General features: G+C 45.1%; 1 protein-coding gene and 1 pseudogene across 2 annotated transcripts in view; both read left to right on the forward strand.

Annotated features, from left to right (window-relative positions):
- The window catches only part of CYB5A (cytochrome b5 type A), a 30248-nt gene extending 27063 nt beyond the window's left edge, over positions 1-3185 (forward strand). The window contains exons 4-5 of the mRNA XM_080920470.1: positions 1164-1198; positions 2827-3185. Of these exons, the coding sequence (XP_080776596.1) occupies positions 1164-1198; positions 2827-2908 (117 nt within the window). The 3' untranslated portion in view covers positions 2909-3185. The remainder of the gene's footprint in view (positions 1-1163; positions 1199-2826) is intronic.
- Positions 3186-11446: 8261 nt separating this feature from the next.
- On the forward strand, positions 11447-12219 carry LOC308423185 (proteasome subunit alpha type-4-like; annotated as a pseudogene). Its single transcript has one exon. The product of its transcript is annotated as a proteasome subunit alpha type-4-like (transcript).
- The last annotated feature ends 1124 nt before the right edge of the window (positions 12220-13343 follow it).

Below are 13343 nucleotides of genomic sequence, written 5' to 3' on the forward strand. Positions count from 1 at the left end.
ATACTCATGAAAAATAATCTTGTGGTGGTTATGAGTTCTATAGTTACTAGGATTTAAAATTGCTTAAAACAGTAGCTTATGTGAAGTTTTCTTTTTAAATGTTGCTTTTTTTCCTCCCCACTGTGTCAGGAATCTTAAAGGTGTGTCCAGGTTGGTGTGTGTCGCTATGCTGTGCTCATCATCCCTAAAATGGGTTTGCCTGTCCTAGGGGGGGTCTCCCTAACGTACCTTAGGGGCATCGCCGTGCCTTGCTGCAGGCAGCTGCTTGCCTTACTTATGTTTTTCATCTGCAGAATGCTGGAGACAGTAATTTTCTGATGGGCCTAGCTTGTCTGTAACTGCTTTTGCTGACACACTAACAGTTTTGCTGGTGTGGAATATTACAAGAGTGTTTTCTAACATTTGTTAAAACCTAACTCTGTGTGCTTCAGTGGACTGCAGTTTGGAATGGTTTGGGAATATATGCATTTTTTTTTATGGTCTTCATAAGAAGGGCTGTGCTCTGAAACTGCTGGAAGATAACAGAGCTTTATCTGTTGGCTAGGCAGAGCGGTTTCTGAGTTAATCCTGTCTTTTGGTGCCATCCAGTGAGTTAAAGAAGCCTCAGAAATGGTGGTCTAGCATGGGACACAACAGTTCTTTATTGTTTCATTTTGGCTGGCACACTGTTAGTGTAATTTAGGTGCATTTTTATGTCCTGTTAGTTTTGAATGTAATAAGTGTCATATTTATTTCATATTCTATTCTTCGGAGAATTTCCCTTCCAAAAGACAGTGACAGCAGCCGTGTGTGTGTGTGTGTGTGTGTGTGTGTGTGTGTGTGTGTGTTCATGATTTTTTTATGTTGAAGTCCTTAAATGTTAAAAGTGTGGATTGTTGTACATACAACAGTTGTACATAAACAATTCTATTAATTAACATTTTCAAATTATGAAGTTTATATTAAGTAATTTAAATATAGTCCTTAAAATTTTATTTTCTTGAAAATTGTAAAATTAGACTTTTTATTAAGGAGAATATGGGCACAATTTTGCCTTTTAACAACTTTTAAAAGATAGAACTGAATAAAATAAGGTGAATTTTATCTTACAGCAGGATTTCGGGGGGGGGGGGGGATAACTGTTCAGGTGGAGCCCTAACTTCACGATTTCTTTTGTGTTCCAGGAAACTCTTATCACTACTTCGGAGTCTAATTCCAGGTAGGTGGTTCTGTGTGTTTTGTTTGTTTCTTTGGTTGGTTTGTTGTGAGACAAGGTCTCTGGGAGGGCCCAGGAGCCAGAGTTGCCTGGTACCTCGCTGTATGATCCTCGGTTTGGATTCCCACTCTGCTCTCAGACTCTGGTCTAGGCATGCACTCTTAGAACTTCGGGGTGTTCCATCCTAGGCTGTCAGCTGGGGATGTGTGCACTTCCCACAGTGACCCCAGATACCCTCACCATCTGGATGTATCCGGACCAACACCAGGGAGAACTAGCGGGGGCCCCTTATCCCTTGGCAGTCAGTCCCAGGGATTGGGCTGTGCTCGTCCCTACAAGCAAAGATTCAGCTTCATTCCTCCTTGACACACGAGCACCTTTTACGACCGGTCTTTATGTCTCCACAAGCATTGCTCCATTTCCAGTTGTTACTCAAGCAGAGCCCACAAATCCAAGTGTGGGGTGACTCTTGTTCCAGGGGCCAGATTTCCTCTTTGTATTCCAGTCCAAGCTTGTTTTTTTTTTTGTTTTTTGTTTTTGTTTTTGTTTTTTTGGCAGTTCTGCCGTGTTGACATACATAATAATGTTCTTTTTGTTGTTTTCATTTGTATTTTTATATAGCTACTCACCTATATTTTATTCTATCAAATTGAACACCCCTCCCCCGCTCTGTGCACCTGCCTCCTGGAAATATTCTAGAACATATACCACCTTCTTTTCACTGGCCAGTTACCTCTTCCTAAAGTGAAACTGGAAAGCCCCGCTTCACTCGGATTCTACTTCTAACCCTTTCACACTTTACGTCTTTTAATTGAGCGTGTTCTTTGAGTTGTGTTGATACATGGAGATCATTTGATATTATGAGGGAAGATGTATATATGTATTCTTGGGTGATAAGTGTAGGTATTAAATTTTGTCTCCTAAAAAGTTGAAATTTAGAGATTGAAATCAAATTTATGTCTGCATTAAAGTTCTTTCTAACCACATTCTTGATTTTACCCATAATCTCTATTGTCTCACTTACCGAAAGCTCACACACTCTGGATGGTGTGTAAATTAGACCTGCCTTTGAATTTGGGAGTAGATCACCGACTAAGTACGTAGGGCATGGTACTGGATGGCTTAAATCCACCTAGTGTACATGCTAAGACTGGGTTTTCAGAGGAGGACCTGAGGATGATAAAGCGGAAGCTGGGTGCAGCCTGAGTCCTCAGGGTGTCTACCCTGTGGTGATGGGGATGGAGGACGGAGCTCTTGGCTGCAGAGCTTGCTGGCAGCATACTCAAAAGGAGAGCGCTGATCTGAATCTCATCTTGGTGACTTTAAAATGCTTGTCTAGTTCCTGTGGGAGAACGAAAGTGTCAGGACCATTCCCGGTTGTGGGCTTTAGATCAGCATCTGTTGAGAGCTGTTAATAGCCCTCTGTAAATTCTGTATAAGGAGATGGAAGCCAGCACTCTAGGGATACATTGTACACAAGAACGTTAGCAAAGCTGAGCTTCCTTTTAGCCAGAGTGGTTCTAGAGGTAAAGGAAAATATGCTGTGTGGCAGTTTTCCATCACAGGGGGTGGGGGTGAGGTCTCTGCATTGAGGGTCACTCAAGCATTGTTTCCCTTGTGTGTCTTTCTAGTTGGTGGACCAACTGGGTGATCCCAGCCATCTCAGCCCTGGCTGTAGCCCTGATGTATCGCTTCTACATGGCAGAAGATTAACTCGTCTCTCCGAAGCCAAGGAAGGAAAAGACTGCCCCAGAGAGGAGAGAAAAGAAGCCAGTGTTAATCACTTCCACTGACAGAAACCTTCCCCCGAGAAAGTAATTGTAATATATCTGTTTCCCTTTCCTCCTGTGCTAGAACAAACAAGGGACTCTTTGTATTCTTAAACTCTTCAAATGTGCCTTTTTATTCAGCTTCATTTTGATGTTTCTTCACTATGTAATTTACTTATTGTAAACATGATCTTTTTAAAATATATCTGGCTTGTAAAGTATACCACGCCTGCCTGTTTGTCTGGTGTATTTAGTACTTATTGTTTTGGGTTATTTAACAGTATTGTTTGGTGTGCTGATCATTCAGATCCAGTTGTCTGTGTCTTGAAGGAAAGCAGCAGCCCTGGTGCTGGCTAGTTCTTGTCTTGCTCGGTGGTAATCGCGACCGGCCTGCTTGCACCTATTGCGTTCCTATCTCTGACAAGGGAAAAAGGAAAGTGTAAGTCTCCACACCAGGAGGACCTCAGGGCTATCAGGCAGGTCTGTGATAGCATGTTCGGATCAGGAAACAGAGACCTAAGGACACACACAGTAGTGTGGTACTGTCTTTTTTTTTTTTTAATTGATTATTTTCTGTGTTTACATTTCGGATGTTATCCACTTCCCCCAGTCCCATCCCCCCCCCCATTGCCTCCATGGAGGTGCTCCCTCTCCCAACTGTCTTGAATAACCCACTCCTGCTGGCTAGGCCATAGAGGCAAAGGTTTCACAGCCTCCTGAGACAGCGCCACCAGGTGGGACCCAAGTGTTCAAACACAAGCTTGTGGGGAAACCTTTCACATCCAAACAGTAAATTGCCAATGTTGTTTCAAGGAGATGAAGAGTCAGAAATTACATCTCAGAGACTGATAATTTTCTACTTGAAATGCTTGTGAACATGCCCTGCACAGTCTAGAAAAGAGGCACCACATGTTCTGCGTATGGCAAGCAGAAACACAAACCAGCGCATGCACCGGGAAGGCTCTTGCAACTGCCTGTTCTCAGTTGAAACATTCATCCCCCAGAGACTCTTAGTTTCATAACTTTGAGGTTCTATAAATTCCCCACCCAGAGACAAAAGCAGTTTGTGAATTCTTCTTAGGAAATACTGGCTAAGTGAGTCACCAAAGCACAGATCTGGAGATATTTGGTACTTGTTTCTTGGAGAACCTTAACTGCCAGGTGAGGCAGAAGTTTGGGGCGGCTTTGCTCATCCATGCACTGAACCCTCAAGGGCTGATTCAGATCGTGTGGGTTCCGTCGTTATCCACTCCGCCTGGAGGATTGTTAGTATCCAGGACTTCTCACTTTAGATGCAGAAACCCGAGGGAGTAATTTGCTAGATGGGAAATGAATGTGTACTGATCTGTGGTTGGGTAACCATCGGCGACATCCTTAAGAAATAGCACATCAGAAAGGAATGCTCCTGTTGCTACAGAGCATTTTGTAAAAAAATATTTTCCAGTTATTTTTACTATATTTGTGTGAGTGCTATGCCTGCGTGTATGTATGCCCACCACATGGGTGCCTAGTACCCGTGGAGGCCAGACTGTTGGAACTCCTTTTGTGAGTTGTGAGCTATTACGTGGGTCCTGGGAACTGAACTCATGTTGTCTGCAAGATCACCAAGTGCTCTTCCCTGCTGAGCCATCTTTCTCACACCATGAGTATGAATGGCTTTGTAGTCACCTGCATGCCCCTTTCCCACCATTCCATGGTGCTGTGGGTCAGTGCAAGGCCTCATGCGTGCTGGGTATATGCTGTGCCACTGAGCAGTCCCCAGACACTTCCCAGCCACTGATCTCCTGTGCGTCTGGGGGGGGGGGGTCAGGGTCGGATGACGGCACGTTCACTGTCTCCATATTATACACCCTTCAGGTTTTCTCCTCTTCACGTTGTTCCCTATGTGGTACTTAGAGGCAGCTATGAACAGGAGTTGACAAGTGTGTGTACTTTAAAATAAGATATATGTCTGTTAAGAGTGTAGTGTTTTGCTAGAAAGCGCCAGATTTTTATGTGTTATCAAACATTTCTATCAGATCGTCTATGAAGTAAGTTGATATGGATCTATCATATTCTAGTTGGTATCAGGATTAATTTACAAATCGGTTTTATCATCTGCTTATTTGGGAGGTGTCTTAGTCAGGGTTTCTATTCCTGCACAAAACATCATGACTAAGAAGCAAGTTGAGGAAGAAGGGGTTTATTCAGCTTACACTTCCATATCGCTGTTCATCACCAAAGCAAGTCAGAACTGGAACTCAAGCAGGTCAGGAAGCAGGAGCTGATGCAGAGGCCATGGAGGGATGTCACTTACTGGCTTGCTTCCCCTGGCCTGCTCAGCCTGCTTTCTTATAGAACCCAGGACTACCAGCCCAGGGATGGCACCACCCACAATGGGCTGGGCCTTCCCCCTTGATCACTATTTGAGAAAATGCCTTACAGCTGGATCTCATGGAGGCATTTCCTCAACTGAGGCTCCTTTCTCTGTGATAACTCCAGCTTGTGTCAAGTTGACACAAAACCAGCTAGTTCAGGAGGGCAGGTATGTATACATTAATGTGGAAGCCATAGGGCATCTTTGGGTTTTATTCCTTGGGAAGCTACCTTGGTTTTTATGACAGAATCCATCACTTCGTTTGCAAATTAGGCTAGCCAGTGAGCCCCAGAGATCTCGTCTCTGACTCCCTCAATGTTGAGAATCAGTGTACACCACCATGTCCAGGTAGACATGGGGCCGGGGATCGAACTCAAGCCTTCCTATCTGTGCAGTAAGCACTATTTTCCACTGGGCTGACTCTCTCTATGACTAATGCTTGTTCTTGAGGGATGTACCATCCATCAGTGTTTCTTTGTGCAAGAACAGTGTTGTACCAAGGAAGAATTGGTCCATATTATATTTTGAACATTTTAGAGTATGTACAGCCAAAATCTCAAGTTTAAAACAAAGTGAAATTTTGTGTTTGTGTGTGGGCTGCATACACGAGTCGTTGCTGATGCTGCCCATGTGTGCACGTGCAGAGGATGACCGGTGCCTTCTCTAGCATTCTGCCTATTGCCTTGGATAGGGTCTCTCTTAGAAGCAGAAGCTTCAAGTCTTACTTAGCCTGGCTGGCCAGTGAACTCTGGATTCATCTGTCTGTCTCCATCTTCCAACGCTGGGATTACAGGGACAGGCAGCTGTGGATTTGAACCCGGGTGCTCTGTGGAGAGAGCACACTTAGCTGTGGCGCCGTCATCTCCTCAGCCCCCGTTCCTCCATGTCAGTTTATAGTATACTTTCTGCTACTTTCCGTAGGAGAGTTTATGGTTTCCATGGCTTCCCACTGCTCTTTATTACTGAATTATTCTGAGTACCTTGTGGAGCAAGTTGGTCTTCTTGACCATTGGGTGTCTAGACGGGACCTGCGGGAGCTCTGGGGGACAGTTTTCCTTAGAAGTTACCCCTTTTGAGAGGTGTTTGGATGCATTTCCAAATTCCAAGATTTTCTGTGGAACTGTGCTAATGTCCTAGGGCAGTCCCAGAAAAAAGTAACTCAAACTCTGCCTTAAAGCAGCCCAGATTAGTAACTCCAATAACTCTGCAAACAAGACTCTTGACTGAAGGTTCCAACGTGGGTCCTTTAAGATGGGCACTTTGCCAGTGTTTCTTCCAGCTTCCTGTGATAAATTTTCACCCTTACAAGCCCTCAACTGACAGATGTGTCATTTTCATTTCTGCCTCATTTACTAATCAGTGAGATTTAGGGTCACTCTGTGCCATCGTGACCCCCATCTTAGTGTTTTATCATCACATCTCTGCATCCACGCACAGTCCAAGGACTTCCTGTCTCCCAGGGACACAAGTGTATCACACTTTCCTTCCTGCTTCCTTTCCTGTCCTTTCTCTTAACAGGGATCCCACCAGAGTCTCTCTAGTTTGGCCAACTGTTCTGTCACTGAGCTATAAACCTGGGCCTCATAGCTTAACGTCTGACTTGAATAAAGAACACTGTTTAAGGGTTAGTGGACACCCAGTCTCTCTGTTGACATCCATGTCTGTGTGAGCTCTGCACCTAGGTCTGCTGGAGAACCAGGTGGACCTAAGCATAAGTCTACTCGAGGATGGAGCTGTCGTGAACGCCATCAGTTCTGTTCTTCATAGAGAAGAAAAACGTGAGGCAATTGTACTTGTTAATGAACTGGGTCCCTGGGGGCAGGGCACAATGCAAAATATGCATCTGAAAAATATCGTCTTCAATTCAGAAAAGACTATGAAAGTGTGAGGGCCCAAGCCCAAGGCCCCAGATCCTACATAAACTGCTGGGGATGGTTATGTGCACTTGTGACCCCAGCACTGTGGGGGTGTTGGAACCAGGTGTAGGGAGAGACCTTGTTTTAAGGCAATGAAGTATACATGGACGTGCACATCCACACATGAATACACACAGATTAATAGAACAGAAACCATTAAAGTGACATTGCCATTTTAGGTTAAAAGTTGAACTTGTTTTAAGGTTCTTGGAGCCACAGAGAATTCTGGAAATAGATGAGCTATGTGAAGCTTGAGTCCCCCTTGTGCTTCTAATCAGGTGGCCATTATCCTGTGTGATGCCTACTTGGCTTCTGAAAGCTCGAGTTTTGTGATCTCAGTGTTTTGTTGCTGAATTGACTTCTGTGATTGTACTTGCCATGCTTTGTAGCCCAGTAACAGTTCAGGGGCAGTTCGGGGGCAGTCCCTCTGAGAACAGCTGGGCCTGAACCTTTAATGATGTAATGGATGGTAGTAGCATTATCTTCACATTCACAGTCAGTCTTCACCAATTCAAAAAAGGCTCAAGAGAAGATCCATAAAATTCCTGAAAGAAAACAACCATAAATCTGAGTGATCTGGGGCCAGACAATGTTGTTTTCTTAGTTTCGTCACAGCAAAAGCAGAAATAGCAAAGCAAGAAATACATACACTGAAATGAATGAAAACGACTTGGGTTTCAAGGGATGCTACTAAATAAGGGTCAATAGGTACACAGAAGGAGCAGAGATGCTGGAGACTTGCATTTATAATTTATTAGATCAAAAAACGCAGAGAGACAACTGGCAGAGAGAAAAAGTGACCATGGAGTACTTGACCACGTGTGGGACGTGGATATCATCTCCCTGCCTCTCGACTCGGGCAACACCGCAGAAAGGATGCGTGGGAAGATCGTAAGAGCCTGGATTGGAGAGGCTCTGGACACAGCAGGATTATGGCAGTCAACAATGCTGTTGTGGTTGCGAGATCAAGTTAGTCAACTCTCCAGCAAGTGTGAAGGAGGGGCTCAGCAGACCGCACCCTAGCTGAGGAGCTATTGACAGATGGTGGGAAGGAGGGTCAGTTCTCCTCGGGTGTGGCCTCTGGTAGGTTGCAAAAGCACCAGTGAGAGGCTCCTCGCCCATGTGCACGTGCCCAGCACTGGCTGGCTTCGGTGAGTTATCGAAAAAGGGGAACAGGAAATTGGAGAATGGGGGATCTGACAAGAGTTGGCTAGGGAAGGAGGGGAGGATATCCCTTAAATTGTATGCCTGTGTGAAATTACCAAATCATGAATAAATTAATGTAAGAGACAAAATGTGAGTACAGGCTCCTGTGACGTCTCTTCAGCAGGCTCAACATTGTTAGTTGTTAGGGATCTTCAAATCAGAACTTCAATGTCGAGCACCCCCCACACTTAGGAATAGCATGCTAAATTTAGAAACAATTTTGACAAAGATGAGGAGAATTGGGGGAATGTAAAGGCGATGGCATGGCCTCTGTGGGAATGGCAAGTCCTTCAGGAGTTAAATGTCGAACTGCCACGCGGTGCCTCGGGTAGATGCAGGCACTCACATAAAGGCTTGTATGTGGATTCTCACTCATACATCCACAAAGTGGAGACAAGTAGACTACTCATGACTGGACGAGCGAGACATGTGCCCATCAGATGGCTTAGTAGGTATAGGTGCTTCCATTGAAACTTGTTCTCCTAGGTTAGATCATTAATTAGGTCATGGTAGAGGGATAAAGTGACTCCCACAAGTTCCTCTGATTTCCTAGTCCCTGCTGTTCTTACCTCCAGGGTCCCAGTCCCTTTCATCCCAGACCTGAAGTCCCCTGCCATATGACCCTCCCTCTCCTGTGTACCTCCTACTGTCACCACCATTGGGAGCAGCCTCCTTTATGGCTGTATGTGAAGCTGAGGAAGGGACTTTGCCCTCTTTAATTATGCTTGAGCTAAACCTGTGACTTTCGGAACTGAATGTAAACGACTGGCCTGCACTGTCTGCACAGACTCCATCTGATGCCCATGTCTCTGCCTGCCCCATGCCACAGCCTTCCTCCAGGCCCATGGTTTTTCTCTCTGACTCCTTTCTGCAAGCACTGCTAACCAGTCTGCCCTGGTCTGCAGTCTCTGTGTGCGGAGTTCCCGAGAGCTTAGTTCAATTTTTGAGATATAGGTGGTGTTTGCTAGCTGAATTTCCAAGCTACTCCATGATTGGCGTCTATATGGGGTTCCATTTTTAATCTGCATTTCTGATCTTGTTTTGCCATTGTCTTCCAGTTCAGGGCCACGCCGAGCTCTCTGATCCTTTAGGACCAGGTGCTCTGAGAGCTGCAGACAGATGGTTAGGTCTAGGTTTTGATTGTTGGAGTGTAGGTGTGTTTAGCTGCAGTGGTTGTGCAGGGCTGGCAAGAGGGGAAGAAAATGCCAAGACCCATAGTTCTCCAGATCTCGTTGGCTTGTGCAATACTGTAGAGATGGAGGTAGTGTTTATCTTGAAGTCCGTCCAAGAGCTCCAGGGTGAGGGCTGGTAGAAGCTTATCAGCGGCAAACACAGAGGGTGGTGCTGTCCAATGGTCTTACAGCCAAGGAAGCTCTAACCTTAGCCCCATAACTTGTTATCTCTGCTCAGCCACAGTGTCACGAGAGCAACAGGATGAGGTCTCAGGGACTGAGTGTCTCAGGGTCAGGGAAGTTCACATTTCAGGAACCAGGCCCAGTCCTGACTCTGCTCCGTTTGTCCTAAGCGTGCGAGTGGCACTCTTGTCCATCCTGCCGAGGTCTGGCAGTAGAAAAGAACACAATCTTGTATATTTTGGGGCACATGCAACTCATGTGCCCAACACTGAGCAGCTGGCATGTCCCAGAAGATTGAGCTGATGTTTTGAGTTGAAGTTTTCCTAAACCATGTTTCCTTTAGGGAAAGCATGTGTGCCAGTGACACCTGAGAGAAGAAAGACTAACTCCTGTTGTATATCCAGTAGTGACCTGATTTTTCCCAGAGTTGACTTTCCTGTTCTAAGCTAAGAGATGCTAATCTAAGACATGTTAGGGAAGAACCAGGCACTCCTCACTGCATATTGAACAGCACGGCAAAGGAATGAGGAACTTTTGACTTTCTTTCTTTCTTTCTTTCTTTCTTTCTTTCTTTCTTTCTTTCTTTCTTTCTTTTTTGCTGTTGTTCATTTTCAAGATCATAATTTAATTATAGCACACTCTCTCGTCCCTTCCCTTCCTCCAGATATGCCTATATACCCCTCCTCACTTGCCTTCAGACTCGTGTGGTCTCTTTGACCATAAATTGTTATTTCCTGCACATATATACACACACTCCTAAATATAACCTATTGAGTACATGCTGATTGTACTCACGTTTTCAGGGCCGCCTGGCGTTGGACACACCGGTTGGTGTGCTCTTCTCTGGGATGATTCCCGCTCACAGCATCCTCCTTTGTCTGTAGTTTATTCGGAGGGTTTGAGTCTCGTGGACTTCCCCCATGAAGTGTGTCGTGTCCACCGGTGTCCTCCTGGCTCAGCTCACACTGGGTGAGCCTTTTTGAGTGTAGTTTCTGATATCATTAGGAGACATGACTTCACAGCAAACTCACTGATCTGGCTCTTTTTAACCCCTTCCACGGTGTTCCCTGAGCCTTGGGTGCTGGACTGTTGGGTAGATGCACTGGGACTGGGTTTCACAATCTGCATTGGTTGTGGTTTTCTGTGGTGGTCTCTGTTGCAGAGACATTTCACTGATGAGGGATGAAGTTTTGTCTTAATCTTCTGTAGAACCCTTCTCAGGACTCAGAAGAGCATACAAAGCAACAACAGGAGTTAGAGTCGCTCTATCTTCAGTGTCTGTTATAGGCCCCCCGAAGTTCTATAGATATCTGTCATAGCTGATCTCTCTTCAGTATTCCTGCCTTTTGCCATGACCTTGCCGGGAAAGAGGTGAGGCGAGGCAGGGAAAGTGAGGTCTGTGCGGTCTGGCCTCCTTCCTTCCCTGGCGGTCCTGGTTTCCCACTCCTTTCTTTCCTACAGCGCATCAAAGCCTGAATGACTAGCTGCAGGCTTGGACTGCTGGTTTTCCCAGTCAAGGTAATCAGAAAGTGACAATAATTTATTTTTATCTTGCTAAGATAGCTTGAACGTGCTTCTCCAGCTGAGTAAAGCAGCGCTGATCTGCACCCTCACCGTCTTCCTCCGGAGTCACATAAAGTGCAGAAGCCATGTTTCGAAGATATGACTCCAGGACCACAATATTTTCTCCAGAAGGTCGCTTATACCAAGTGGAATATGCCATGGAAGCTATCGGACGTGCAGGCACTTGTCTGGGAATTTCAGCCAGTGATGGGGTTTTACTTGCAGCAGAGAGGCGCAAGCTTCTTGATGAAGTCTTTTTTTCTGAGAAAATCTATAAACTTAATGAGGACATGGCTTGCAGTGTGGCAGGCATAACATCTGATGCCAGCGTCCTGACTAATGCACTAAGGCTCATTGCTCAAAGATACTTACTACAGTATCAGGAGCCAATTCCCTGCGAGCAGTTGGCTACAGCACTGTGTGCTATTAAACAGGCGTATACACAGTTTGGAGGCAAACGTCCCTTTGGTGTCTCTCTGCTGTATATTGGCTGGGATAAGCACTACGACTTTCAGCTCTATCAGAGTGACCCAAGTGGGAACTGCGGGGGATGAAAGGCCACGTGCATTGGCAACCACAGCACTACAGCTGTGTCAGTATTGAAACGAGACTACAAAGAAGGAGGAATGACAAGTCAGTGCTAGCTCTGGCTGTCAAGGTGCTAAATCAGACCATGGATGTTAGTAAACTGTCAGCTGAAAAAGTGGAAATCGCCACACTAACAAGAGAGACTGGCAAGACGGTGATCAGAGTCCTCAAGCAAAAGGAAGTGGAACAGTTAATCAAAAAACACGAAGAGGAAGAAGCTAAAGCTTAGTGGGAGAAGAAAGAAAAGGAACAGAGAGAAAAGGATAAATAGGCAGAATTATGGATTTTATAATTCCTTAGAGGCACCAATTCACTTAGGAGCTGTCCTGGAAGTGTTTTCTTGTATTTTCTTCCTTATCTTGGCCATCAGGTAAATAGCACATTGCGTACTGAATTGAGTTCATGTCTGTCCGGTTGGATGGTTTACTGTAATGATGGACATCTTTATAAACATCTGAATCTCAACACATAATTTTTCGAATAAAACTTGGAAAGATTTAAAAACAAAAAAAGATAGCTTGAACGTACATTCATCTTTCAAGAGCTTTTTAATGAATGGAGTCCACCGAGTGACTGTGTCCACCAGACATTGTTGAAAAGTCCCCGTCTCATCCCTCAAAGTGGAGTGAAACTGCAGGAACTCCCACAAACCCCCACGCCAGAGCAAACACCATGTACTGTGCCCCCTGGGAATGTCAGACATTACAATTATGTGGTCTCACCACATAAAGCCTGAACATGTGCTGAACAAGAATGACACACCAATAACCAGGCTAATGCAATGGAAAGCCCGAGAGGCCTCAGCACTGCAGGCAGCTAAGGAAGGCCGAAAGTGGGAGAAATCGTCTTCCCGAAAAGCACACTCCTTGGTCAGCTCTAAAAATACACAAATGAGTAGGTTGTACTTATGTAATTGGAGTATGGGGGGGGGAGCTTTGGAGGCTTTGGCTTTCCTCCTCCTTTATTAAGGGGGGGAGGAAATGATGAAATTATATTATAATATTAAAAATTAAAATAAATAGTTGAACTAATATTTCTGTAGCAAGCATCCCTAGAGTTCCGCAGCTTTCTCTGGTCTGTTAAGTTCCTCTCCCTCCCTGATGAGTAACTTTGGCAACCCCGTAAAGCCTTCGAAAGCATTCTGCTTCATCACCATGGGAACACCTTTTCTTTTTATTTATTTTAAGTCTAAAAATTGCTTACTGTTGTGTGTATGATGTGTAGGCACAGGTGTGCACATGTGGAGATCAAAAGATTCATGGAGTAGGCTCTCCCTTCCACCCTCCTGGGCATCAAACAAACTCAGGCTTGTGCCACAGCTCCTTGACCCGCTGAGCCATCTTGACGGCCCATGAACGTTTTTATATTTTACGTTACATCACATCAGTTAGCATG

This window comes from Micromys minutus (assembly GCF_963924665.1).
Source record: "Micromys minutus genome assembly, chromosome: 8".
Lineage (NCBI taxonomy): Eukaryota > Metazoa > Chordata > Mammalia > Rodentia > Muridae > Micromys > Micromys minutus.